The sequence below is a fragment of the Grus americana genome, chromosome 5, assembly GCF_028858705.1.
Source record: "Grus americana isolate bGruAme1 chromosome 5, bGruAme1.mat, whole genome shotgun sequence".
Lineage (NCBI taxonomy): Eukaryota > Metazoa > Chordata > Aves > Gruiformes > Gruidae > Grus > Grus americana.
In genome coordinates this window covers 13,867,952-13,882,511 of record NC_072856.1, presented here as the reverse complement: position 1 = coordinate 13,882,511, position 14,560 = coordinate 13,867,952, and the positions used below count along the sequence as shown (strand labels likewise).

Sequence of the window (14,560 nt, the reverse complement as noted above, 5' to 3'; positions counted from 1 at the left end):
AATGGGTTAGGAAGTGTGAGTTAGGGTGTGTGTTACATCGCAGCATAAAACCAGGATGGGTTCACAAATAAGAAAATCTACGGTGTTAATTACTATACTTTTCCTTTTTCTAAAATCAACGTTTTTTCAGGTGAGCTAAAAAGGCAGATGAGACAGGAATTTAATTCAATACCTATCCCAAGCCTCCTACAGCAGCTATGAGGTGTAGGAAACCTCCTAAGCCACACAACACGCAGACCTTTTTTCTATCTGTAGCACGCAAGCTGTGAACAGTGCCATGCTCAGTAGTGCAGACGCAACAGTGGCTCTAGAAAGAGGAACAACAGGAATATAGATAAAAACTTCTCTATAAAAGATACTCTGTGAACTATTTCAAATCAGTACATACATTTACTATTTCTTTTTTTTTTTTCATGGGCTAAATTATAAGAAATTAATTCCGCCATTATGGGAAAATTAGACTTTTAAAAGTTACTAATCTATACATTTAGGAAAGAGCTTACATCAGTTTCTTATTTTATTCCTTGCTTAGGTTCTCCCAACCTCCCTTTCAACAAAGTCCTCCTGCTTTGATGTCTTGCTCTCTACTCAGATTGCCAGAAGGCTCTAAGTTGCAAATGCAGATGTTTTCAGCTGTTAGATATAGGTCTGTTGTATTATTCATTATCTCAATCAAAAAAATGTATTATTAGTGGGACACTTATTTTACATAGAGGACAAAATAGGAATAATTGGAAAGGCAGCACGCTGTACACAGAGGAAGGCAGTACTCAGTGAGACGTTTGGCAGTGGAGGAGCTAGGTTTGCATCTACGTTGGTGCTTTCCATCTGTTTCATTTATCCATCGCTGAACCTTTAAAGCACTGTTTTTCTAACAGACTACCTTGCCCATCAGCCTTCTCTCTGAAACTAATTAAGCATGGCTTTTGAGAACTACAATTCTATTTACAGACAGCACCTAGAAATCATCATTGCATGTAAGCGTTTTTTGTTACATGCTGGTATTTTTTCCTAGCTTTTGTGGTAGTAGTACTTGGGGAAACTGGCACCTACAAAAGCCAGGTCTCCCCAGAGCTGCTGAAAATTATTAGAAGTGTCAGTGAACAGATCTGCACCTCAAGGGCAATCCTGAGGCTTGTTACACAGCAAAATGAACACCTTGGTCATCCTCCCGGCAAGGAGTTCTCTTTAACTCTTGCCTTGTCATTCAGAGTTAGCTCTGTGTGCCACGCAGACAAAGTAGAGTGACACCCATAGGAGCCTGGTGAGTGGGGACCTTGCTCAGAGTTAGAGATGTGTGGTAACCCTGCTCTTAACGCCCAGCTGCAGAGGGCTGGTGTTCACCTTTCTGCTCAGCTCACCTGCTTCAGCAATGGGGGCAGAGCACTGCCAGAGAGAAAGACCCAAAGCTGGAGAGTGAGGCAGTATAAAAGCAAGAGACCCAAGATGGTAAAGGGATGGGGGAGAACCGGTGTGCGGGAGGATGAGGAAGAGGCTGGGGGCACAAGTAAACCCTACAAAAGCAGATAAAATACCAGAGAATTGTTTTTCCTTTCTCCCTGTACAATTTTCCTCATCTTTCTTCTCCTCTGTGACAGCTCTCTCCAGATGGACATTATGCTCCGTGCACCCCCGTCTTCCAGGATACGCAGACAGTCTCCCATTTTGAACATCTAGTAACCCTGTATGCTTTGGATTTGTTAACACAAACATGGCCTCGGGCTGTTTAAATGACAGTATTTCCTATCACTCAAAGGTTCTGAGGGATCTTTTTGATGTGTGTGCATTAGCTTGTCTATCAGACTTTACACTTACAGCTTTTTGAAAATAGATATTCTAATCACCGGTCTTGAGAGCTTTTGACTCCGAAGACATGAAACTCTTCTAGTTTTCGTCGTTGTTCTTTTCTACAGAAGCCTCAGTAAATGGGCATGCTTGAAAAGCATGCAACTTGGTACCAGGAGACGGGATCTCTCTCCTGCAGCCGCCTCCTTGTGCTAGTAACAGTGCCAGGGGGTGGTGAAGCCCGTTGTTTTACCCTTCCAGGTTGTGCCTGACTAGAATGGAGGTCTGCAAAGTCCAAATTATCTTATCCACATGGATGCGAGGGAATTCTTCCTTAAAGATAGATCTCATTTTGACTTCTGGAAAATGTTTGAATTCTGGTTTCTGGCTTTAAAACAAAATAGCCTCTCAAAAGCTTATGACAGTGAAGAATATGGTAACATTTCTGTTAAGTATGCCATCTTCTGCTGACTCTTGCTGGCTTCCTGGCCCCAGCCATGTTCTTTGGTAGTGAACTCTGCCATACAGTTACATTGTGTGAAACAAAGTGTCTCCTTCAGTCTGTTTTTATTTGCTAAATTATAATAGTCTCCTTGGTTTTTATGCTGTAAAACCAAAATGAAAGTTCTTTTTCTACTGTTCTGCTTTACTATGTCTAAACACATTTAAAGTCCCTGTCTCTGTTTCCTCAGGTGAACATTTTTGTTTCACTCTCTGCTCAGATGTGCACCTTCCCACAGCCTTCACCCTTCCTTCTAATTCTGCAATACCCTGCAATGGGATAACCTGCACTGTAGCCTTCTGCCGCATGAGTTCACACCATCAAGCAGAAGACCAGCGTTGCAATCTGGAGAAGGCTTAGGAGGTCAGAGCTTTCCCTGGGTGTCCCTCTCCATCTTAGCCTTTCCAGGGTACAGTGGGTGCCACGCTTAACTCTTTGGTGCTTTATTGCACAATGCCTGTTCTGTGTGAAAAGGTGACTTCTGCTAACTCCTAACAGTCTTTTCTTCAAATACCTCCTCCATACACAGTACAAACGTTACCTACAGCAAAACTTCTGAGATACTAGGGGCTAGACTGCCATTATTCAAAGCAAATAACAATTATATTATTCAGTAATCCTTATCTTTCACTAATTCCTTCTTTCTTCAGATCATGTTTTTTTTCCACAAAGTCAGGAACTGTTTCTCTAAGCGTATAGTCTGACCCAGACGACGGGGAGGAGGAGGGATTCACACAGTCAATAGTTTAAACGGGCTTTACTTCTGCTTCTGTAGGGCTGGTCTTGCCAGGATGAGCGGTTGGTGGCCTGTAATGCATTTGGGTAGCGAAAGCCAGGCTCTGCCGGGAGCGGTGACCGCGCTTGGCTCCCAGGCAGCCTCAGCCTTCCAGCGTGGCTTCCCTAGCAGAGCTGCTGGTGCTGTTGGCCATGACAGGCCCAGCAGAGGTGGGCTGCAGCCACCGTGTCCCAGCCGCTCTGCGTCACCGTGAGGTGCCGGTCCTGTGCGGGCAAACAGAAAACGTGAATTTTCTCTTAAGGGCCGTGTCAAGCTTTTGCTAACAGGCCCCAGGCCGTGGCTTCTCAGCCATTTTGGGTCGAGTTACTTAAATGTATAGATTTTGCTGGTATGGCTGGACTGAGAAGAGCCTAAGCGCAGGCTGACCTCTCCTCGCACCTCTCCCCCACCTCAGCCGGCTGCGAGGGGCTGCCCGGCCGGTGCCCAGTGCGGGGGCGACGCGAAGCGCACCGACCCAAGCCCAACCAAGCCGCTCCCGGCCCTCGCCGGCCGCGGCGCCCCGCACATGCCCAGTGGCGGCGCGGCTGACGGGGCAGGGGCGGGCCCGGCGCGGAGGGCGGCTCGGCCCGCCTCGCCCGGGCGATGCCTCAGCGCGGCGGCGGCAGGGGGAGGGCGAGCGGGTAGCGGCAGCGGGGACGCGGCGCTGCTGCCCTGCCTTTCCCTGCCCGCCGCTGGCCCTTCCTCCGCCCCCTCCGGCGCCCCCCCTGCTCTGGTACCCGTCTCAGCCGCCGCTTCGGGCAGGGAGGAAGGGCTGGGAGCCGCCTCCCGCTGCCCCCGGTAGCCCCCCTCCCCATGCAGCCCGGCCCGCCGCTCGGAGCCCTCCCCGGGGGGATGTTTCTGCGGCCGCTGCCGGGATAACCGGTGCGTCGTCCGCCCCCGCCTCGGACGGAGGATGCTGCCCGCGCCGTGGCGGGTTCCGACTCGGGCAGCAGCGGCCGCGTCCCCCTCCTCGGCTCCGGGCAGCGTCGCCGGGGAGAGATGACTTCAAGGCACCAGGCGGACTGGATCCCTTACAGGTAGGGGGACCCCCCGCCGGGGGGCGGGCGGCGGATAGAGCGGTGCGGGCGCGGCCGGAGAGGACCGGGGCTGCTCCTGGGCTGGAGCCGCTGCCCCTCGGCGGGCTCGGGAGGTCGCCGCCGGAACCCGTGCCTCGGCGGCGTCGCCGGGGCGGCCGGACCCTGCGCGGGGCGCGGCGGGGAAGCGCTGGGTCCCGCCCGGGGGAGCGGGTCGCGGGCCGGCCCCGTGCCCGCCGGCTGGCGGGCGCTCTCGGAGGGGGGCCCCGGTCCCGCCTCCCAACTTTGGGCCGGTCCCGCTCCGCGAAGTTCAGGGGCTGGTTTCTGGGGAAAGCTGTCAGGCCCGCGGCGAGCGGGAGCGCTGCTGGGAGAGCTGCGCTCGCCCCGTAGCGGGAGAGCTTTCCTCCCTGCCTCCGCCACAGGGCCCCCCCCGGCGGGCCGGGCGGCAGCAGGCGGAGCGCTGCGCCGTCGGTGGCGGCCGATGCCCCTCGGCCGCGGGGACCCCCGACCCCGCCGGGCGCTGGCGGGCGCTCGCAGCCCCTTCCTCCGGGCGGCACCGAGAGCGGGGCGGGGGGGGGGGGGGGCGGCGGGACGGGCAGCGCGCGGGCGCGGCCTCTTCCTCGCGGCGCGGAGCTCCCGCGGCCGGCGGTGCCGCCATGGCGAGGAGCGGGATCGCCATGGCAGCGCCCGGCGGACGGCTGCCATTGGCTCCGCCGTTGCCATAAGCTACGGGAGCCGCCGCGCGGCTGCTGCTGCCCGAGAGCCCCGTGCGTCAGCGGGCAGCGGCGGCGGCTCCGCGCTGCGGGAGCCCCGGCCCCGGGATGTGCGGGGCCCCGCGGGGCACGCCGCTCTGCCCTCCGTCGCCCCGCAGTGGTGGGGTGGGGTGGGGTCGGCGGAGCCCTTCCCGTGCCCGCCCCGAGCGCCCGGTTTTGGAGCGGGAGCGTTTGCCGCTGGAATAGAAGAACAGTTTGTTTCTGACTTGCCGGTACGAGGAGAAGGCGAGCCAAAAAAGATTTAGCTCCGGGCGGGACGGGCTGTGCTGTGGAACAGCAATAAAGCCATTCCCGAATCGGCCGTTCGGGCTGACGTGAGCGTTACGGGGTTTTTTAGTTTTCGTTAAAGTCTCTTATTGCAGAAGGAAACAGGGGCGTTTAAAAAAGGTGTTCTGGATAAGACAGCAAAGCACATTTGTTTCCTTCGGTTGGTTGTAAATAAAACAAGGTAGATACAGTAACGTAAACTTTTTTTTTTTTTTGCTAGAGAATCATGAAATTAATAACATTTACAGAGCGCATTTTAAAACAAAGACAGCTGTTTAAGCAGGTCAGTTGAAGTTTGCCCCATTCTAAATGACGATATTTGTAGTGACCATATGCCACGATGAGTGCAACACAAACACAAATAAATCACTCCTTAGTACAGAGAAAAAAATGAAAGAGTGGATGCACAAGTGGAAGCCTGCTGGTTTAATCTGTGCCTGTGATGGTTCTAATCAATAGAATAATCAGAAAAAAACGAATCTGATTATAATGAACCCGAGAATATCACTTCTCTCTCTCCAGTAGCTCTTTCAGACCATGTGTTTTGAAAAGACGTAAGGAATTGGCAATAAGGCTTAAAAAATGACTAGCGGATGCTTTCTGATGCAATTTGAAGCCTTGTAATGAAGGCAAAAATACCAGAAGAACAGCTGTTCGTGGCTCTTCCCAGCAGCAGAGGAACTGTTTCTCCGTTCCCTCACCGCACACAAGGCTCTGCAGAGGCCAGTGCCAAAAGTTTGTTGAGGGTTTTTGTAGCAGTGGACTTGAAGGAGAGGAAATAAAACATCTCTTCTGTTTCTGCTCAGTGCAGTTCAGAGAAGCAAAGGTAGACAAAGCAGCAGATCTTCAGAGAAACACGGATCTGATGATACTCATGTCTTTTCTAATGTAATATTATTCTTGAGTGTTAACCACATGTTTATGGCCAGAAACTGCTGAGGACTGCCCCAAACCAAAAGGCAAACAAAGTATGCTTCTGCTCTGAAGTGTCTTTTTTCAGGCTTCTAACATAGAGTTCTCGCAAGAAGTTGGTTTATTTTTCAGTCAGAGGTCTATCGTTGCAAATCTCACTGAACTGGCATGTTTAAAGCATCCTCCAGGATCCCCTAAACATACCCAGGAAACAATAGTTTCTGAATGCGTACGTGACTGAGATTACACACAAAATCACTGTATTAGTAAATTAGGTCAAAGTACCACTTTGTAGGAGTGAGATACACGAGGAGAGGGAGAGGCCTGATGCGCACCCCTTGGAATAGCTCGTCTCCTCTCTGGGAGAGCAAAATGCCCCATGCTTATCTGCTCCGTTGCTTCAGATTCTTGTTTACTGTGGAGAGTTCAATGGTTGCTGACTCTCAAAGCTTGGAGGCCCGTTCCCCACCTTCTTTATGGCCTGGGTGGCATGTGACAGCCAGCGATGTCACTGCTGCTGGCGTGGGGGACAGAGCACGGGCTGTTGGGTGTGCTGAAGCCTGTGAAGGCGTATGGGACATAGCCTGAGCCTCGCTGACATACTGCGTGCTAGAAAATGCTGCAAGCCCTTCTCTGAGCTTGGCGAAGCTGTTTCAACTTTGGCACGGACTTTAAAATGGTAGCATGACTCCTTATCCTACATCGTTCCTCCTAGCAATCAAACATACCCGCAGCTATATACCTGAATTTTTTCTTTAGTAAAATGTCGTATTTTTCCTTACGATCGGTTCTGCGTGTGTCGCGCACAACTCATTAAGCAATCCACCTGCGTGTCCAAAACTCACAAAACAGATTATACGTCCAGTTTTAAGAAGCTGAGAGCATTTTGAGTGAGTTAAGAAAAAATAGTAGGCAATTCTTTCAGCGTCAGTACTAGCTTTTTCATGTTGAGGTAGATAAAAGATTCATGTTATTTGTGAGTTTGCAATTTCGACGTTTTGCCCTTACTGTCTTTTTTTTTCTTCTCTTATGTATTCTGCTTTTGAAAAACTAATAGTCATAGGATGAAGAGATTTGAGTTCGCTAATGTTATCAAATACAACTGAGGGAATTATTTTTAAAAAGTGAATATTTTGCATTTATTTTCATGAAACTATTTTGTAGATAGAAATTCAAGGATATGATTAAGCACTTACTCATATGAAGCTACGTACCAGGTACAACAAGCTAGGAATTCTTTTTTTAAATTGAACCCATTTTTAACAACATTGCTGTCCTTTATTATAAAGGATCAAAATAGTTTAGACTCAAGTAAAAAATCAGTTGCCATTCATGTAGCTGCCCCAGAGTGGTTCCTGATGGCAGTTAAGAGTAAGATGTAGCTTCTTGAGGAATTACGTTCTCAAGCACGGTAGTGTTTTCCTTTGGTATCCTTTAGCAGTTTCCAGTAGAAAATACAAAGCAGAAACACCTTGCAATCTTTATAGGTTGACAGGAATTAATTTTTTTGTTGTTCAGAAATTGGTTTTGGTTTCACGTCTTTTTCCTGAGCTCATTTTTATTTTATAGAATTTCCGAAATTAACATATTCATTTTTATTTTATGCTGGTGTGTCTTGAATAAGCAAGCGCGTTCCTCGTACTACATAACTACAGTTAAATGGAACTGTTGCTAGCGAAGATAAAAGTATCAATACACTCAGTCACAGGAAGGTCCTAGTCCCTGTTGTTACTATTATTACTTGTTGTATTTTCACCTGCTTCTTTAACGATAAACCTTAATGCTATAACTTAAAAAGGAGCATTTACAACACCACCTAACCTGTTTCATGAGAAGTATATAAGCCTTGTCAGCTGACAAGCGCAGTCCACATAGGAATAAATTTGCCTCAAGTCCCCAGAGCTCTCTGTAGAGCATCTGTGTAATTCTCCGGAGGCTTGGTTCGCGCGGATAAAGCTGCTGTAGCCCAAGGGGAACCCACGAACTGTGCCGCGGGGGGTCTGGCACTTTGCGCGGAGGGTGCTCCGTAAAGCAGATCACACAGCATGCGTTTGCAGTGGCATAATGCGTCTCGATATGTACACGATGATGGTAATAATATACATTATTTTATTCCTGATATTTTTTATTGCGCTCGATTTTTTGTAGCTTTTCTGAATTCACTCTGAAGTTTTAAGGCTGTGCTTAGATATCACGGCTATAAACAGTCCACAGTTGTTATTTGCAAAGCGAAGGATTACAGTTGGATGAAAATTGTGGAGCAGAGCTGTGCTGTAAATTCATGAATCATGGCAATTAGAGCAGATAAGAAGATTTCTGAAAGTGTGATGTGTAAACAAGTCCTGGAACAGGACCGGGCTTGAAGACCAAGGGTGTCCCACGCTTGTTGCTGTGCATTTATTTGAGGTGTTGGCACGTTATCTACCCTTTAGCCGTTCTCCAGGCGGCAGTGCAGGTAGAGTGCTCACCCCGCTGCAAGGTGCAGTTTGTGACCGAGCGCATCGCGATGCAGCAAGCTCGCTCTCGGCTGCCTGCTGTAGGGCACGGCGTCGGTAATTTATGAGAGCTGCTATTTCTAAAGAAAAAGGTACAAAGAGCGTGTGTGTCCTCTGCTCTAAATTAGGCTGTCTTGTCTCAGGTTATTGTGATGTATAAAATTAGCCTAGTCGGGTGCTTTTAAAACGTTTAAGTTAGAGCTCTGCCTTGATGGGGGTCTGTGCCCTCGTGTGGGGTGTTCCTGCTGTGGCGCAGAGACTCCAGCTGAGATCAAAGCCCCGTGCTGCCCAGCGTCAGTGTTAGGGAGCTGTACAAGCACATCGTCAGAGGCAATTGCTACCCTGAAGCTGATAGCCTAAATCAACCAGGCAGAAAAGAGAGACGAGGAAAATAAAGCATCGCTTCAGTTTTACCAGTGAGGGAAATGGAGACCCGGGGAAGTTGCGGGGAGTTGGCTTAAATGGAAATGGGACAAGGCTCCAGGGAGACCAGCAGCAGAGCCGGGAGTGAAGCCTAGTCGTCCTGTGCTCTGCGGCGTGCCGGAGGTGGATTTAAGTGAGGGGCTGAAGGGGCTTTGCCGTCTCTTGCGGGGTGCGCTTTGGGCCCCAGGACAGATAAGCGGCTGCACCCTCCTGTAGTATTGTGACCCCCGACCACCTTTGCGCGATCAACGTCCAGGTCGAGACTGAAACTCGTTTCATAACAGGCCAGTGGGTTCCTGGTAGCGACAGTCGCTTGCAGGTTTCTGGCAATGGCAATCGTTTACGAGCCATCTGTGCCAGATCTGGATCACAGCCAGACAGCGGATATGAAATGTTACGTCTCCTCTTGCAGTTCCCTGAGTCGTCTTCTGCCTGAGGGTTTCTGGACTTTCCTTAAAGCTGCATCCATTGAGACATGCAAGCAGCAGCTTACTGGAAGGTGGTACTTTTTATTAGTAACTAAAAATTGTCATTCTAGAGAGCTGCATTCTTTATACACTTCCTCCTTGTACCTCTTCCCCTCATATTAATGACTTCTTTCCTAATTCATGCTTTTCTGTTCTTTCTCTTTATGAACAGACTTCTTTTTGCCATTTGTCCCTACATCTTGCTCTCCTTTACCCCTTTTTTTTGGCTTTCTTCTCTCTTTCCCACTTTGAGATTATTCATGAAAATAGGATTCTGTCTTGCCAGCTATATGGTATCCTTCTCCATAAACATTTGCTCTTTAACTTGTATTTTATTGTTTGCAACTTTTGAATAAATCCATCCCAGCTTCTCATTGTATTACTTAAGTACTGTGCAATTTTTTTAAGCTAAATATTTTTTTCAGATTATCAAAAATTAATTGCAGTATTTGCAGCAGGTTATTCAAAGATTATTGCTTTAAGCATAGATGTGTTTATTTTATATCTCGCTTCTTGCTGAAGCTTTGGTTACTGCAGTATATGAAGGCCAGTAACTGGGATTAGGAGATGCCCTTCTTGGTGATAGTCTGTATCATGCAAATGGGGGCTGGTGGGGCACTGAAGAGCCGCTCTCTCGCAGTTTTGCAATCTCTTTTATCATGACATAGCGGCAGGATGATACCAGTGAGTTCTGAGGACTCTCAACTGAGAATACAACACCTCTCTGGGCTCTGTTATCTTTTGAGTTATGCTAATAGTATGCAGATATACAGCAAGGCAGTCTTTGGTCTGAAGAATTTTCAGTTTAGAAGATAGGTACAAAAGAAGGGCACAAAATACAAGCGGAAAGATCAGGGTGATTGTTGCCATACTTCTTGTTGCTTTCATTTTTGTTACAGACATATGATCATCAGCTTCTTTTGACTCTCCTGTTCTTCAGAAAATGGGGAGGAAGGGGATAGTGACTGTGGTGGGTTGACCTTGGCTGGACGCTGGGTGCCCACCCAGCTGCTCTGTCACTCCCCTCCTCAGCTCAGCAGGGAGAGGAAACAAGTAAGATGGAAAAAAAACTCGTGGGTCAAGATAAAGGCAGTTTAATAAAGCAAAAGGCTGTGTGCAGAAGCAAAGGAAAACCAAACGATTTATTCTCTACTTCCCATCAGCAGGTGCCATCCGGCCGCTTCCCGGAAAGTAGGGCTTCAGTATGCGTAGCAGTTGCTCCAGAAGACAAATGTAAAAAATGAATGCTCCTCCCTTCCTAATCCTTTCTCTTAGCGTCTTTTTTTTTTTTTTTTTTTTTTTTTGTGTAATTGCTGAGCAGACATCATATGGTATGGAATATCCCTTTGGTCAGTTGGGCTCAGCTGTCCTGGCTGTGTCCCCTCATGCAGAGGTAACTATGGGAGAAGGTGGAAAGACTGGAGTAATTATTTTGGAACAGGATGAGTACACGTGATAAAAGATGAAACAATTTTTTTTTTTTCTGACATAGTTGTTTTACACCAGTTAGTTTTATCTCATACTTGATGGTAATGTAGCTTTTTTGCTTTATACATGTTCACTAGCCATGGATGTATTGCAGGTCATCTGCTGAATCATTTTAGTTTATGTCTACATTGTGTAGCTTTGTGACATTTAGGAAGGTTTTTAAATGCTCAGTTTGCTCTGTAATTAAATTATTTACTAGATGTATTTGTATTTTCTTCTTTTCGTTAATAAGAAGCTAAAATATATCTTTGCTTTCCCTTTCAGTGATTACAGCAGAAGTAGCTTTCATACTTTTGGATTGCTAATAAGTTGGGAGATTACAGATTTATCTATTATTTATTCTTAAAGGGAAAAAGTGACCCAATTAAAAGCACTTCCTTTGGTGAAATGCAGTAGGGCCTTGTACAGCAGAAGACAGTAACTGCTTCTGCTAGCGCGGGAACTCTGCACGTCTTGGATGCTGATTCTGCGCAGTCGACTACTACCCTTACACCTGGAGGTAGGGATGCCGTAGTGTCTAACGCCACCCTCTGCCTTACGTGTAGTTGTGTGGTTACTCGCAGGAAGCAGTCACAAAGAGGTGCCCCAAGAGCTGTTCTATTGACTTAGGAGGGAATTGGACTGGCTCCACGACCTTCTCTGAGCTCATCTTTTAGCTGAGCAAATAATGGCAAGCGGTCTATAACACATTAATATGAATGTGCGAGCGCACTTTGTTTGTGAGTGACATACTTATCTTGCTCTCTGACAAAGCAAGTGCCCGAGTCATGCTTTCATGAAGTTGAGTTTTAGCTTGAGTTCTCAGATGTTTACCAAAATTAAGTCTTGAATTGCAGATTTCAGTGGAAACCTCGTGGCTCCTGTTGAGAGGCATGTTAACGCAAGTCTGTGAATATCGTAATTCGTAATTAATATAACTCATTTGACACAGGTAATGAAACCACAGCATGAAGTTTTTAATGGTAATTTTAATTGTAATCACAGTTCTAACTACCTGCAGGTGAGAAATTACAAGATGATGAAATTCCTTGATTAATTTCAAATGATGACTAAGTTGGAAATTGTATCTGCAAATAAAATGCAGATACGTCAGTATTTGATCCATGTTTAGGGAAGGGATCAAAACATGGTCTGCCTTTCAAATCCGGTATCAGTTTGAAAGCAAAATGAATAAAATTAAAGGCTAGGTATTTCCACTGATGATTACCTGTGCCACAGCAAGAAGCGTAGGGAAAATTGGTCTCTGTTTTTTCCAGAGCAGGTTGTTGCTAACCAATGCTACTACAGCAGCATTTTCACTTGTCTGCAGTAACACCCCCCCCCCCCCCGCCATTGCATTATGTTGCAATTCTCACTTCTGAAATTTGAGGAAATTATTGGATATATTGTAGAAATTAAAAAATAGATAACTTGTCTGGACAATGACTTAGACTAACTGCTCAGGTCAGGTTGAGCGGCAGGTGAAAGCCTGAGACTTACTGTACCTTGGAATGCATCCCACTATTTTTGGCAGATATAAATCCCAAGACTCAAGCCAGGAGTGTGAATTTCCATTAAAGAATCTTTTGCAGATGCAGGGATTGCATGAACTCTTCCATGCCTACCTAAAACTTTAGGTTAGTTGTATGGGTAAATAATGCGTCTTTTGGGACACTGCACCTGTAGAGCAACGTTAAATAACATTAAAGATGTCTCTACACACCAATGAATCAGACCTTGCAAATTGATTTTTCTCAGTTACTGAATTTTAAATCACTTCACTGGCAGTTGCAGCAGATTTAAAAAATGAAGTACAAGGTTTTAGAGAAAGTTTTTGTGCTTGCCCTGGAATAACACTAGCTTTGTTTTATTGCCTGCCCCTAAGGCGGAGCTCAGATGCTTCTGTGTATTGCCTATGGTTAAATCTGTGCAATGATGGAGGTGCAGAGAACACTGTAGCTTTGCTTGGTGTTGAATTGGTTAAATTCTTGCCTTCTGTATGTGATCTCTGTGGTATGTCCATGCTGCATACTGCAGTGCAGTAGAGAGACACTTGGGCAAGCTGCATGTGAGCTAACACAGATACTGAAAATCGTACAACATCATCAAAAATGCAGAAGTGATTTACTCCTTTGAGGAGCAATGCAGTTCAGGCTGTGAGGAGCTATGGTCTACCATAGTTAAATCGTTTCCAGGATATGTGTTAGCTTGTTTACAGCTGGCGGGGTATCTATCACAGCACAGTTCACAAAATGAATGTAACTTTTAATTTAAAATTCATTATTTGGTCTACACTGAGAATGTTAATTTTTGGCACTTAAGAGCACTAGCCACCTATGAGCGACCTAATCTAGGCTCTGGCTTTTTGGAATACTAGGATAATTCTTCTTGGATATGTCAGATATATTAATTACGGAATACTACATTAACACCCAGAGAAACCGGGCCATCATATCAGTGCAGAAAGATCATGACATTGCTAGAAGTTTGAGGCATCCTGGAAGATGCCTTTTAAATGTTAGCTACTTCAAATAATGAGACAGTGCAGTTTTCTGGCACTATTGATGCAGCTTGAAAAATAATTACTTCCTTGGGGCTTGAATATCGCTCACAGATTTTAAAGATCAAGAAAAACCAGCACAGGAGAAATTTAAATGAAATGAAAGGCCTTTCCCCTTTCCCCTTTCCCCTTTCCCCTTTCCCCTTTCCCCTTTCCCCTTTCCCCTTTCCCCTTTCCCCTTTCCCCTTTCCCCTTTCCCCTTTCCCCTTTCCCCTTTCCCCTTTCCCCTTTCCCCTTTCCCCTTTCCCCTTTCCCCTTTCCCCTTTCCCCTTTCCCCTTTCCCCTTTCCCCTTTCCCCTTTCCCCTTTCCTTCTTGAGGCTTTGCAAGATAGAGGTTGTTCTGAGCAGTATCAAAAGGAAGAAAAGTTTTCCAATCCTGTGCACCCTGTTTCAGAATGATTTCTAGATTATTCTCCTGGAAAAAATGTGAGATTATGTTTGCATAGCCTGGAAAGTGGGATATGCGAGTTCAAGTGTTGAAGTCTCTGCCCTGGGTGTTGTATTCCTTAGGAAGGTATTTCTAATACCTCAGACGAGTGCCTGGACTTTCAGATTATTTGTTGGTGTGGGCTCCACCGCCCTGAAGTTGTATCCTGAAACTCTGGAGGTCACTGAGTTTACAAGATTTGGATTTGATAAATTGATATTCTTTTACAAAGACTTCTGGCAAAAGAATCCAGTGAACTCTAGACTTGGTATGAAAGATTTTAGGGTTTAGAAAATTAATTTTACTTACAATAAAATATAATTTCTGAGAGCCATCATTTCATTGAACTGGCACCAAATAATATAAGCCATAACAAAAATTGAAGGTGATAGTAAAGGCAACTAGGAGCTCATTGGAAATGACTCTCGAGTGCCGGGACTTTCAGTTTATTGGTTGTTGCATTCCATTAAAATAGATTTTAAAACAGAAGACTGAAGAACATGTGCAGAATAGCTTCGGGCTGGTGTTGGCCTTTCAAAGGATGGAGTGTAACGCTGCACAGGGAGCCTTGAAGGGTCTGCGGCTGGATTGTCAAGAGTGCTCAGGGTCACTCTGTTTCTCTGCTCAGGTTATTTCCTTGTCGTGAGCCTCTGAAAATCTGAAGCTTCTGTTG

At 46.6% G+C, this 14,560-nt stretch overlaps 1 protein-coding gene across 9 annotated transcripts in view; it reads left to right on the top strand.

Annotated features, from left to right (window-relative positions):
* Nucleotides 1-14,560, top strand: part of TUB (TUB bipartite transcription factor) — a 157,902-nt gene that overhangs the window by 78,562 nt on the left and 64,780 nt on the right. For 3 of the 9 annotated variants that reach the window (XM_054828008.1, XM_054828003.1, XM_054828000.1), the window contains exon 1: nucleotides 3,658-4,099. The exons of 5 other annotated variants lie outside the window; for them this stretch is intronic. In XM_054828008.1, the coding sequence (XP_054683983.1) occupies nucleotides 4,062-4,099 (38 nt within the window). In that variant the 5' untranslated portion in view covers nucleotides 3,658-4,061. Of the gene's footprint in view, nucleotides 1-3,656; nucleotides 4,100-14,560 lie in introns of those variants that run through there. One more of the 9 variants, XM_054827999.1, reaches the window with a different exon arrangement.